General features: G+C 36.7%; 1 protein-coding gene across 1 annotated transcript; it reads right to left on the bottom strand.

The window, feature by feature from the left end:
* Positions 1–3,919: 3,919 nt before the first annotated feature.
* LOC134796029 (uncharacterized protein F21D5.5) lies at positions 3,920–12,579 on the bottom strand. Its single transcript, XM_063767944.1, has 6 exons — positions 12,356–12,579; positions 11,312–12,051; positions 10,825–11,094; positions 10,401–10,550; positions 8,972–9,177; positions 3,920–4,099 (listed from the first exon to the last, which is right to left on the bottom strand). The coding sequence occupies exons 1-6, from the start codon at positions 12,486–12,488 to the stop codon at positions 3,976–3,978; spliced, it is 1,623 nt and encodes a 540-aa protein (XP_063624014.1). The 5' UTR covers positions 12,489–12,579; the 3' UTR covers positions 3,920–3,975.
* Positions 12,580–13,980: the final 1,401 nt, after the last annotated feature.

Here is a 13,980-nt window from a genome sequence, read left to right as displayed (position 1 = left end):
TAAAATGAGAGCTTTCTTGTTGAAAATGGGATTTGATGATGTGAATTCGACTTTCGACTGCAGAGCGAAGTTGGTAGCTGCCAGGCTAGGGTGCAATACCGCTTCGCACGTAAAATTGTATTGATAATTTAAAGTAACATTACATTACAGTTGTCACGAAGCGAAGCTACGAATGTTGCGTCAAGAGTCCAGGTAAATGTTGATAGAAAACACTTCAGCTCTATTAATTATAGTACCTACCAGTGTAGGTACGTACCTTTACTTTACAATATGAAAAAGGAATATTTCAATGTGTCAATATGTTGACATTGTTGACGAAGTCCATTTAAAATCTAATTTTACTTCCTATGAAGTTAATTTCATAAGAGTATTGGTCAAGAGACGGGTTAAATTACCAGTGACGAATAAACCATGTATAAAACTGTACCAAAACACAACACAGAGAAAAATAAACGCAATAAGTAATATTTATAAAGATAACCTCCTAGTGCCTATATTGCTTTAGCTTAGGATTTGAAATTTTATGAATTTCCATTAGTTCTCGTGTCGTTTTCGGAAAAAGATACCACTTTATTTATCGATTGTCACATGGTATAATAATATACTCCGCCTGGTACTCTATTCCGAGATTCGCGTATGACCTAACTGACACGGGCCTACGTCATCATGTCGTTTACAGGTTCTCAAACTTTAAAATGTGGGAGGATTTTAACCAACAGTGAAAATCATTTTAACGGCATTAATTTTAAGTTATTCATGTAGAAACATAGTAAAATAAAACAAATCTAATGTATTAAATTAAACTTTATTTGTCTATACAAGACAAACGTTTGAAAAACTAATTCACAGTTACACATTAATTACCAAGCTTACGACGTGAAAAGTTTGGAAAACACTGCGACTGCTGACACTGAGCGAGAAGGAAATAACAATTAACACGCGTTCGACAAGGATGACGGTCAGGGCATGAAGTTATCTAGATCCGAATTGTCAAATGTGACAGCGCTATCCTGTGGTGCCAGTAATGTAAACAGAATTACCCGAACGTCTGAAATTTCTTTTGTGAATCGGAAGATATTGCTAACGAATAATTAAAAATGACGTGTTATTGTAAAATTTAAGATAAAATACATATAAATGAAAATTATAAAATTATAAAGAAATATTTTAACTTATTAACCATAGGTATAATGTACCCATGTAACATGTTATGTTGAAATAAAGTGGCAATGTTATTGTGACTTAGGCCCGTGTCACTCTGGGAATAGAAGACCATGTTTTATTAGACCATGGATTGTCATAAGGCAGTTTGCATAAACAGCCAAATTAAAGATAAGCCTAAAGTGCAGTCTTATGCCTGAAATCGACACATTTCGCTAATATAACAGCAGTGTATCACAAGCTTTATGAATTATTAAAGACAGTGATGCTCTATATTCTCAATTTTAATAAATTAAAGTTAATTGTAAGACTTTCTTAAAATTAAGCCTAAGCGCGCACCACGATTTTAGTTTTTGCGACACGATTTTAGAATCGCGCTGTAATATATCGCAGAAAATTCACTGCGCGCACTGCGATGAAAAAGTCGCGGTTTGTTCATTCTCAACATGGATTTCGTACCAGTCGTTTGTCATGAAACGTTGTCTTTAATATGTGATCGCTGTATGAATTTGAGTATTTATACCACAAAGGTGATCTCCTTCTATTTCCATAATTAAATGGTCAACATCTAGCGTCTTCAGCAGCAGGTTCCGACATGTTGACGCTTGGAGAGTGATATGCCGACTGAGGTCCGGGTGCGATTTTATTATCGCAGTGCGCGCGGGGCCATACAACTCCGTATGCCGCAATTCACTTTGCGACAATCGCGTCGCGAGCAGTCGCGGAAAAATGTGACAAATCACAATTTTAAAATCGCTGCGATTTTTTTGTCGCATATGCGCGCACTGCCATATAAACACATGCGTTACATTTCTGCGACTAAATTATCGCGCGACAAAAAGTCGTGGTGCGCGCTTGGCCTAATGCAATCATTAAGTGTGTGTTGCCATTGTTCAACACTATTCAACATTACTTATAAAAAAATTACAGGCATAGATGTCCTGCACGGATATCATTGGTCGTATTTTTATCACCTGTCATGTCATGCGTCACTTTCGCACTTTCATACTTGTTAGAACGTGACAGGCATGGTGACAGGTGATAAAAAGGCGGCCATATTAGCCTTGCTGATTAGAATTAGAAGACAATCGCTAGCTTGACGTGATTCCTAAACTAAGGAGATAAAGTGTGATATCATGTGATTTTGTAGTCATTGAAGCAAAAAATATCCGGAAAGTTTTGAAGTGTTGGTACAAACTCTAGTCTTTGGACTTAGACTATGTGTAACCCTTATTGCAACGGGATAAGCTTTATCTGTGGTCAGTTAACTGTACCTATGGTTATTTTTACAAAGACTTGCTGAGTCTTTACCAACACTAATTGTTGTTTCGCCATGGACGAATAAAATAAATTACTGACAATGTCTATACAAAATCGCGTTACTCCAATATTCAAGTTATTGCTAGAGTTCTGTTTCATCCATTTTGCTGGGCGATTAGATCTCTGGGGGCCTCACCAAGATGATAATCACTTGCAGAAAACGAAAAATAACGCTATTGTCTCTCCATCACACTTCCATAGAGTGATAGAGACAGATAGCGTTTCGTTTCGTTTCACTACGAACGATTGTTATCTAATATCTTGGCTAGGCTGGTTTCGGGTTCCGCAGCGCTATTGAACGGATGTTATTTTGAAGCAAGTTTAGTTACGTCCATTTTGTTCGGCACAAAGGGCCCACCGCGAACCACGTTCGACGTGTTGCCTCTCTGTCGCACTTGTAAATACGTACGTAAGTGTAACAGAGAGGCAACACGTCGAACATGGTTTGCGATTGGCCCTCAGACCTCTAGTCAATATAACTCAATTTCCATTCAATACGTGGCGCTACTTTCGCTAAATATTGGAGGAACGGGATTTTGTACAGACACGGTTTTATTCGTCCATATAGTTCTGCAAAGCCTTGAGAGAGCGAGAGTCACGGTATCCGTCCATTTTAGCATTGTATTCATCATTAAGGCACGCTTCGCCTTACACGAGTATAAAATTCGCTGTAAATTAGTCAATATATTGTACCTGGATATTTTTTCACTACGCTTATGTAAATGCCTTACTTGAATAACTGTAGGTAAACTATCTCGTTGTCTGATCTAATAAGTGTTGAATCCTTCTAACTATAGCGGAATGGTGATCGCATTTTTCACCATGGATAAAACCATCTAGATGTACCTTTTTCTCTAAATGTACCTAGTGAAATTGTGTATAGTAGGTACCTAAAATACAATATCTTGGAAGTCAAATAATGTCGTGAAATAAACTAGCCAAAGTTTATTTCACGACATTATTTGACTTCCAAGATATTGTATTTTAGGTACCTACTATACAAAATTTCACTAAGTACATTTAGAGAAAAAGGCCATAGCAAATAGAAAAGCTAATTTTGCTACATCACGTGACATCACAAGCGCGTCACAAGATAGACGATGTCACGAGGCATCATAAACAATGTCGAATCGTACCCAAGATATCCTACCCATGGTGAATTTTGCGTCCATCATTGATCTACAGGTCTCTATGAGGTAAATGACTCAATTGTTGGCACTTAAGAACGTTTCGGAAGTTTAATAACAACACTTCTAGAATCTTATAGATTTCTAGAATTCTAAACATAAGTGAAGTTTGGATTACTAGGTGGGTATGACAATACAATTGAGTTATTAACCCTACTAAAAATACTCTATTAGGCCTACAGAATAGGCCTAAACTATACTACTCAAAACAAATGTACCATATTCATCTTCGCTACGCAATAAAAATCTGCTGACCTTATAATTTTGTTTTATTATCACACAAAATTCCCGTTTATCACAAATCTTATCACTTCTCCAGCAAATGCATTCTGTACACCTTTTCAGCTTCTTTGTCTTCGAAACAGGGATTAAAATGTACAACTATTATTTCTTTGAAACCTTCGCTTGGCGTGGGGTCTGTATATTTATTTCTGAAACAAAAGAAAGGTACTTGAATAAACAATAGAAAATTCGAGACTAAGCGAGATTACAATTTTAATATTTTCAAAAGTAAAAGACTGTTTAGCCGTAGGCTAAAAACTACGTCCAACTAAAGACCAAAAAAAAATTAACTTATAGTTCGTTTTTTTTTAGCATTAGAAAGAACTTGAAAGAAGGTAAGCGATCTTGACATGTCTTTTAATTGAAAAACGCTTTTTAAAAATCAGTAACTATTACTTATGAAAGCAGAAGAATATAAATGATCGTATTAGATTCCTACCCATACAACCATTTCCAGTCGCCGTGTTGACACATCTTGTGTCGACACCGTCTGTTTCGGTCACAATTCCAGTCGCAGAGTCGTCGCCGTGTCGACACAGTTACCAGAAATGGGGAAGGGTCGACACATGACACAAAGTGACATAAAGTGTGGTCGCCGTGTGCACACATTGTTTCGGGTTTGCGACTACTTTATGCCAAAATCATTCGTTCATTCGTTCATTTTGTTCCTGTCAAATGGAAACTGTCAGATGGAAAAATACTTAAATAAAAATAAGTGACATTAATACGCCATCTCTAAAACGGATTACAAGACGTAATTATATATTGTTTGCATTTATATTACAATAGGACTTAAATTATTATGGGGAATTAAACTGCTCGAGTGATTTGAGAAACTAAGTGTAATATAATCAACGCGCCACCACATTGTTTTAGTTTAGCCGGAAATGAAATTGTTTACTTCTCAGTGCCTGTGTTCATAACTATATTATTTGAAGCATGTTTAGTACTTCGATGCGTATACTATACTTAAATAACAGAAATAACGCTTTACATACTACGAAACTTGTTAATTATGAATTATGATGTATAAATATGGTTTAAGGCTGAGAAATATTGCAGTCACAAAGTAGTTGCAATGTTTCGACTTTGTGTCGACTCTGTGTTGACACATGACACGCGCTGTCAAAAGTAATAACAAAGTTACTGGTATGTTACTGGATTTGCAAAATGGCTCCTTGTGTTGATTTGTTTTCAGATATTCTCAAAGTGTAAAAATGCCGTGGTCAGAGATGGGCATTAATCGATTAACTGTTTATTCGACTAATTAATGGAATAAAAAAAGTTAATTCTCAAATTTTAATCGCGATTAGTTTAGTCGACCTAACATAGATTGAAATTGAATTAATCTGAATATTAATCGAATAAATTATCGATTAAATCTCGATTGAAAGTTGACAGGGGGCCATTTTTGTACGTAAAAATAATAGAAATGTCTTGCATGCAGATGGTAGCAAAACACTTTGTCATAAAAGTCGAGATGGGTGTCGATATATAGGTTTTAGGGAGTGCCGATTTCGAAAATAATGACCATTTTGGAATCCGAAATGGCGGCCATGCACTGTGTCATAAAAGTCGTCATGGATGTCGTTTTATAGGTTTTAGGGGGCCCCGATTTAGAAAATGATGACCATTTTGAAATCCAAAATGGCGGCCATGCACTATGTCATAAAAGTCGTCATGGGTGTCGTTTTATAGGTTTTGGGGGGCGCAGATTTAGAAAATGATAACCATTTTGGATTCCGAAATGGCGGCCATGCACTATGTCATAAAAGTCGTCATGGGTGTCGTTTTATAGGTTTTAGGGGGTGCAGATTTCGAAAATGATGACCATTTTGGATTCCAAGATGGCGGCCATGCACTATGTCATAAAAGTCGTCATGTATGTCGTTTTATAGGTTTTAGGGGGCCCCGCTTTCGAAAATGATGACCATTTTGGAATCCAAAATGGCGGCCATGCACTATGTCATAAAAGTCGTCATGGGTGTCGTTTTATAGGTTTTGGGGGGCGCAGATTTCGAAAATGATAACATTTTCAATTTAAAAATGGCGGCAATGCACTATGTCATAAAAGTCGTCATGGATATCGTTTTATAGGTTTTAGGGGGCGCAGATTTCGAAAATGATGACTATTTTGGATTCCAAGATGGCGGCCATGCACTATGTCATAAAAGTCGTCATGGATGTCGTTTTATAGGTTTTAGGGGGCGCAGATTTCGAAAATGATAACATTTTCAATTTCAAAATGGCGGCAATGCACTATGTCATAAAAGTCGTCATGGATATCGTTTTATAGGTTTTAGGGGGCGCAGATTTCGAAAATGATGACTATTTTGGATTCCACTTTTATGACAAAATACGTAGCCGCCATCTTGGATTATAAAATGATCATCGTTTTCGAATTCTGCACTCCCTAAAACCTATAAATCGACATCCGTGACGACGCAAGTTATCTTTGTTTTCAGATCTAACAAATTGCTACAGAATACAAAGGACAAAAAAGAAGCGAGGAGGTAATGAAACAAGCAAAAATACAGATGATTCCTCGACGCAATTGGGTGATTCTTAAATTGTGTCCAGATTTTTTTTGTCATAAAAGTTTTAGATTTTTTTTTGTGTTTTGTATCTGTATTTTTTATGTAATTCGACATTAAGAGACCATATACATCTCTTAGTAATTGTAATAAGTTAGATTGAATTGTTAGTTTTATTTTATAAAATTGTTGATGTTATTATTTTTGCTTGTATGTAAATTCAATGATGACGTGTAAAAGTGCCCTTGTGGCCTATTTGCTGAATAAATGTTGATGTTTGATGTTTGATGTTTTATTTTTCACATATTACTTTCACAAGTTCCGTGACATTTCGACCTTGTAATTTTTTAAGTAAATGTTTTTGTTTATCTATGAGGATCTCACTAGAATAGTATAATCAAGGTATGTTTATATTTGATGAATGAAATAGTAACGCAAAAAAAATATATATTTGTGTCTTATATTCCTGCCGAAGACTTTTATTTTACCTTTTCCTTCTACACAAGTTTGGCCAAGTAATAAGAATTTAGGGCTCTCAATTTTATTTCGACTTCTACAACAGTAAAGCTACGAGGCCGTTTGGTATCGTTTTCGTATAAATTCGCAGTACCAAATTTAGTTAAGGTATCACATTGACACCATTCCGAAGTAAAAACATATAAACTTATTAAAATACTTTCTTTTAAACTCCTCTTCACGCTTAAACTGCTGAACAGTTTTAATTTAAATTTGGTACACATATATTTTGAGTCCCGAGACAGGATATAATAAGTTATCTCAAAAATCATCCTTTAAAGGTGTGAAATGAGGTGTAGGGGGGAATTCAGAATTGACTTCTTGAAGTTAATACTGTTTAAGTTTAGGTTTGAAGTCATGTTTTTTCATCATTTTTGACTAAATCAAAGATGTAGACCATCCCAAATTTCATATAAATCGGTTCAGCGGTTATTGATTTCCCGTACAAATTTCCACGCCACTTTTCACACCTTCAAAAGATGATTTTGGTTATAAGATCTATCCTATGTCCTGTTCCGGGACGCAAACTATTTCTATACCAAATTTCAACGAAATCGGTTCAGCGGTTAAGCGTCAAGAAGAGTTTCAAAAAAACCGGCCAAGTGCGAGTCGGACTCGCGTATTAAGGGTTCCGTACATTAAGTCCGACTCGCGCTTGACTGCACATTTCTAATAGGTTTTCCTGTCATCTATAGGTAAAGAACTATTTTGTGTATTCAGACGGACATACATACAGACGCACGAGTGATCCTATAAGGGTTCCGTTTTTTCCTTTTGAGGTACGGAACCCTAAAAAGATTTATTTTTATTTTGTGGAATGGTGTCAATGTGATATCTTAAATGGATTCAGCACCCCAGATTTATACGAAAACGATACCAAACACGGCCTAGCACCTTCACTGATATAGATATATCAAGATAAAATTGAGAGCCCTAAATAAACTTTCAAGAGCGGATATCTCAAAAACTATTCAACATATCGAAAAAATTGACTGAATAAACTTGTAACAAATTAAATTAACTTTCATTTTGTATAAGTGGCCATGTCGCTGAGATGCATAGTTTCCGAGATATAATCGAAAAACCGGAAAATGGGACCTTCAAAGCCCCCTCTCTCCCCCCCGCTCAAGGGCTACGACCGGGGACTTTTGATATGTTCACCTCCTAACTTGTCAAACCGAGTTACGGAGTCAAAAATTGTGTTCCGAGCATTTCCCTCTACAACTTTTGGAGCATTCGTTGCCTGACCTAAGTAGCTTATTGAATTTCTTTAAAAACTTTTCTGTAAAAGGTTGACGGGTGTTGGGTGTTTATATGGTTTCGGTCGATTATTATCATTTGCATTGCCCATGATGACTTACTAGAATTACGAGCACACGAGACACTAATAGTAGTTTGACAAACCTTGGTTTTCAAGAGGTATTTTATATTGACATTTGCTGTCACAAATTTGCTGTCAGATTTAGTCGCAAACCGCACGCAAAGTGCACACAAATGTGTCGACACCTTGTTACGGAAAAGTGTAGACACGGCGACGACACTTTGTTTCGAAACAATTCTAGACACATTGTGTGGACTCTGTTACGACACATCTGACATTTAGTTACCACTTTGTGATTCTGCGACTGGAATGGTTATATGGGTAATTGTTACATATTTGCCGTAACTTCTTTTTGAAATGTCTTTTTCAATTAAAAGCACATCAAGATTGTTTACCTTATTTCTAATGCTAAAAAAAACTATAGTAAATCATCAAGGTAGGGTAATATGCCAGTAACTGGCTACACTAAACTAAAAATGAATTCTATTCACCTTTTAGTATAAGGTGGCTAGTTATTGAAGGCTGGCCAGTTATTGAAACCTTATACTAAACTGAATTCTAATTATAGGTGAATAGAATACATTTTTAGTTTAGGGTGGCCAGTTATTGGCCGATGGCCAGTTACTGAAAGAAATAAAAAAAAAACTAACTTGTAACTATGAAAAACAATATCGTTAACGGGCACATGCTTGATTTTCATCAGCTCCCTAAACTTGTTGTTGTGCTGGGCGTGTGCCTTGGTGGTGGCCATACGGGCGCAGCGGCATTGGACTCCCATTTCCTTGGCCAGCGCCGTCCAGCGTCCGCGGGATTCGATGTCGGGATTCGTACTGTCCACTATGACGCTTTTACCTTGCTGAAAACATTGTGACTTTGGAAAATGTACCTTATGACTAATATCTTATGGTTTATATTACTCGATAGTAGGCCAAAGGTATGGCGCCATCGCTCGGAAAGGTGGCACCTTACCTTTGGCCTACTGTCGAGTAGATGGCGATACTTTTTGATATTTAACTAATCATTTAACACATATCAGTGAAAGAATAAGGATCAAAGTCGAATGGCGTTCTAAAAGTTTTGATCATTTGTGTCGAAAGATGGCAGTAAATGCTACATCATTTACTTTAACAATCCGCCTCTATTTCAAATTCTCTTTGACAAGACTAACAAAGCCTACTACTTAATTTTTATCGTGTAATTGGAAATGTGAGTAAGCAAAGCAAGCATTAAGACTTCCAACTTCCATTGTTTTGGTAATAAACCAGCTTATCTAATCATTTCAAACGATACGGTAGCTAACCAATGTCAAATGCAATCAGCATTTTGACACATTGTTCTTACAACGGATAAATGGAGCCCAAAAAAAGTTCTGTAATGGCAACCACGTACTGGAAAACATAAGGTATCGTGTATCGTAAGATGAGTAGGTACGTACAGTCGACATTAGATAATTTAGAGCGGCCGAGGCGCTCAAAAATATCTGATCTCCCGGTCTAACACCTTGACAATAAAGGCGTGTTCAGATATTTGCGAGCACCATAGCCGCTCCGATATATCTGATGGCGACTGTACAGTCACCATTAAAAACATAGTGACAGCCAAAGTGACCTAATACATCGTAGAACACCTTTGTTACCATAGAAATAAGGATGTGTTCCGGCATATTTTGCTCAGTCGCCAACAATGTGGAATGCCGAATGACAATCTGGTGGCAATTGTTAGTTCAGTTATTAGGTTATTACCCCACCGAACAGTGACAGACCCACGACTGCTCGCGACTATTGGCACTAGCATTTAAATATGTAATGTAACTATTGCTTAGAAGGTTCAAATTCCTATGACTGTAGTAAGATACTCCCTGACTTTACTTGTTTGATGTGAATAGGTGAAAGCAGCAGAGAAGCGATTAGAAGAATCTCTCAACTAAAATATTTCAGCTTGTATGATATGTTATGTTAATAGCCGGGTCCACACAGAGCGAGCATACGCGCGAGGCACAAAACGGCCAGGGTAGACGAGGCGGCGGCGTATGCTCGCTCTGTGTGGACCCAGCTAATGAAGAATTAAAAATAATATTACCTGCAATAACTTTTTTGCTTCAGTGGCACACTTTTGCCAGGTCCCTAAAATGTCTCTGCAAACTGCCACATATTTATGCTGCGATTTTTTCTCAATTTGCTTGGCTAAAAATGACTTGCCACTTCCTGGGAATCCCACTAAGACTAAAATCTGCAAAGAAAAAATCAAAATTCACCAAGTGTGAGAGTTGAGGATCAACAATTCATGATGCATGATGAAACAATAGATTAAGATGTTAGTATATTTTTGATTTAGGTATAATTGTACAGTATCTCTCATTTCATTTGTTGATGTTTAATTTCTATTTCTCTAGCTATCTATAGTAGTTATCTATCACATGTAATTTCAAATTTTCCCCAAAGGCCAAGATTGTGCATAATTTAATTGAAATTTATTGATTTTAACAGTATGTACTTCTAATTACCTCTTTCTCTTTACCAATTAGATTATCATGAAATGGTTCTGGAGCCAGATGTTTTGAGACAAATTCCGGATTGCTAAAAGGCACATTAGCAATAGAATGCCCCAGGAAATACTGTTCAGGTGTGTAGAACTTGAGACCCAAGTTATCAGCCATAAGCTTGTCAGCCATGGAGTGATCTTTTTTCTTTCCGGGGGCCCAGTTGACCACTCTGCCAGCAGCATCACCACAGTAGAAGCATTTATCCATGTCTACCTCTAAACCATCATTTTTCTGAAAATAATAGACCACAATCTTCTGAATTTTTTTTTTTCAACTTTATCTTATTCAAATATCATACAAAAACATCATATACATTTAACTAAATAAAATTCTTTGAATAAAGGAATACAAAACAAACAATTAAGCGTAGAAAACTTCTTTTGTTCCAGATTTTACAATGAAATTGTCTTTAAATGATGTTTTTTTTCTTCAATAAAAATGCTCTTACCTTTTCAACTAAAAAATTCCACATGCCTGTAGTAGGCTTCCTATAAAAACCTTTACCAGTAGCTATAAATGCTTGTATAGGAACATCTATTTTTGTAACTATATTTTCTATTTTCTTCTTGAAATCCTCTATTTTTACTCTACCATTCCCAATTGGAGCTTGATTACTTAAAATTATTACTTTATAGCCTTTGGCAAATAAATCTTTTAACTTTTGAGACACAGGAGGCAAAGCAATCTGCCAATCGTTAGTGTCAACAGGGTGGACTTTGCCTGATTTAGTTTTAATTAATGTACCATCCATATCAAAAGCAGCTATTTTGCTGCTGGATTTAACACCTTTAGATGTAAATATATAGAGTTCTCCTTTGTCTATTTCTTCCCATACATTTTCAGCTGCTTCTGGCATATCTTGACTCATTGTTATTTTTTCAGTCTTCTTCGTAGAGTTAGATGTGTCTGACAACTCTTCTTCAACCTTTAGATTTTTTCTTTTCCTAGGTGATTCCTCTTCTTCCTCTAGTTTCCTTTTGGTGTTAACTTTGGGTGTAGCAGACCCTTCTGGAGGAGGATCAAACTCTATCACATGAGAGTAGAAGTTTAGTAATATTTCAATTTTCGTACCATGTCCTAGTTTGTATGTGGCATCTTTTTTCATAGCAAATCCATCTAGACCGGACGGGTTTATTCCAAGTTGCTTGACTTCAACTACACATTCATCACAGTTTGCTTTTAAACTCACTAGAAACAAATAAGAATTATTTAAACGCAAATAATAGCTTTTTAATTCAAACTAGGCAATCATTTAATTTAGATATATATTTCAACTAGATATTTTACTTCAATTAGATACTTAAAACAAGCTGACCCCCTAAAATTAAATATCTATTAAAACCCAAAATCTATCGTTCGGAATGAATACCGGTCACAAGTCCCTTTTATCAAGCCTGTGTTTCAAGGCAAGGTAAGTCCAAATCTAGTGCGATATGTGCCTGAATTAAACTTTATATCTCGAGTCACCCGATCCGATGCGATAAACACTTACATTGATGACGCGAGCACGACTGGTCTTTTATCTTGGTGACTTTACTTCGACCCACTAGGATTTCAACGTTGTGCGGCAACTTGACAGGCGCATGCGAATCTAGTAAACATCGTAAAAAGCACTGGCGAACCATTGTTTTTCAGGTTTTAACACATGAGAACCACGAACAGATAGTCCGACTCAATTGTTTTAAGTTTAAATTTAGTTAACTTATTACAATACAAAGAAAACATTTATTTCATATTCAAACGAACAATCAGAAAGTACCATGAAAATACAGAAATTAGAATTTAGAAATTTTAGAACTGACAATGACAATTCTCAGCTGTTAAACGGAACGTTCCAAAACTTCTCATTTCAGTTTCACTTCACAATATTAGTAATAGAGTCTGTGCCAAGTGCCAAGTCTGTGCTTTAGGCCCCGTTCGCACGGCAGCTTTTTCAACGCGCGTTAAAAAAGCGTTTGAATGACACAAATGGATAACCATGTATGTATTCACACGAAGGCGGTTTTTAAGCGCGGCGCTTTTTTATCGAGCACTGTTCGATTTTCGGCGTTGAGCGTTGGCGTCAAATTGAATAGAGCATACGGATCTCCGTGTATCTGTTCTCACAAGCGTTAAAAAAGCGCCGGCGCTGCTGTCAGTTGGCTGTCAAGTGTCAATTTTTGGTGTCAATCGTCAAGATTATTATTAGTTTCACCTTAAAAATGTCAACTTATGCTTACAAATTCCTGAAATATTCAAGCTATATTCAAATAATACGTCGTAATAGCAAATAAACTATGGCTTTGCTGAGATGCGTACGTGACAGTACGACTCACAAGTGATTTTTAAGCGTTCGTATGAACACAAATATTGGAAACGGTAAAAAAGCGCCAACGTCGGGTTTTAACGCAACGCTTTTTAAGCTGTCGTGCGAATGGGGCCTTAGGCCTCATACTAACGAGCGCTTTTTCAACGCACGTTAAAAAAGCACTATAATCCGACGCATGCTAAATTCGATTTAACGACCAACGCTTACAGTAGAAAATCCAACAACGCTTGATAAAAAGCGCCACCGCCATCGTGTGAATAAATACACATGTATCCATTTGTGTCATTTAAACGCTTTTTTAACACGCGTTCTAAAAGCGCTCGTGTATATGAGGCCTAAAGAAAAGATCGTAGAACGTATTGGTTATTTCACTCCACAACCCTTCTCTTTCCGCACAGACTCTTTAAAAAAAGTCAATAGGTCGAGGATAAACAATATCAGATAATAGTCTGTCAAGCCATTTTCGTCAACCCTTACGCTTTAGCGCCTTCATTTTTTAAATTTTCTGCCTTTTTTACAGCTAGCTTGCTTGTCAGGGGGCCGATTTTTGAATTTCGACCACTCGATTTCGAGTATTTCGTTAAATAATATCTCCACTACTAGGCATTTAAATTCTTCTAATAGAATTGAAATCGAGTGGTCAATACCAATAGATTCCAAATTTCGATCGCTCGTATTTCAAAAATTTGCATTTCGCCTTTTTGCACCGACTTTCGAGTGACGAAATCGAGCGATCGAAATTCAAAAATCGGCCCCCAGAGTGTAACCCGCTGTAGTGTAGGCTGTGAACGTAGGTTAAAATAAATACG

Source organism: Cydia splendana, chromosome 13, assembly GCF_910591565.1.
Source record: "Cydia splendana chromosome 13, ilCydSple1.2, whole genome shotgun sequence".
Taxonomy (NCBI): domain Eukaryota; kingdom Metazoa; phylum Arthropoda; class Insecta; order Lepidoptera; family Tortricidae; genus Cydia; species Cydia splendana.
Note: the sequence above shows the minus strand (reverse complement) of the source record. Positions and strands in the feature narration are given on the sequence as shown.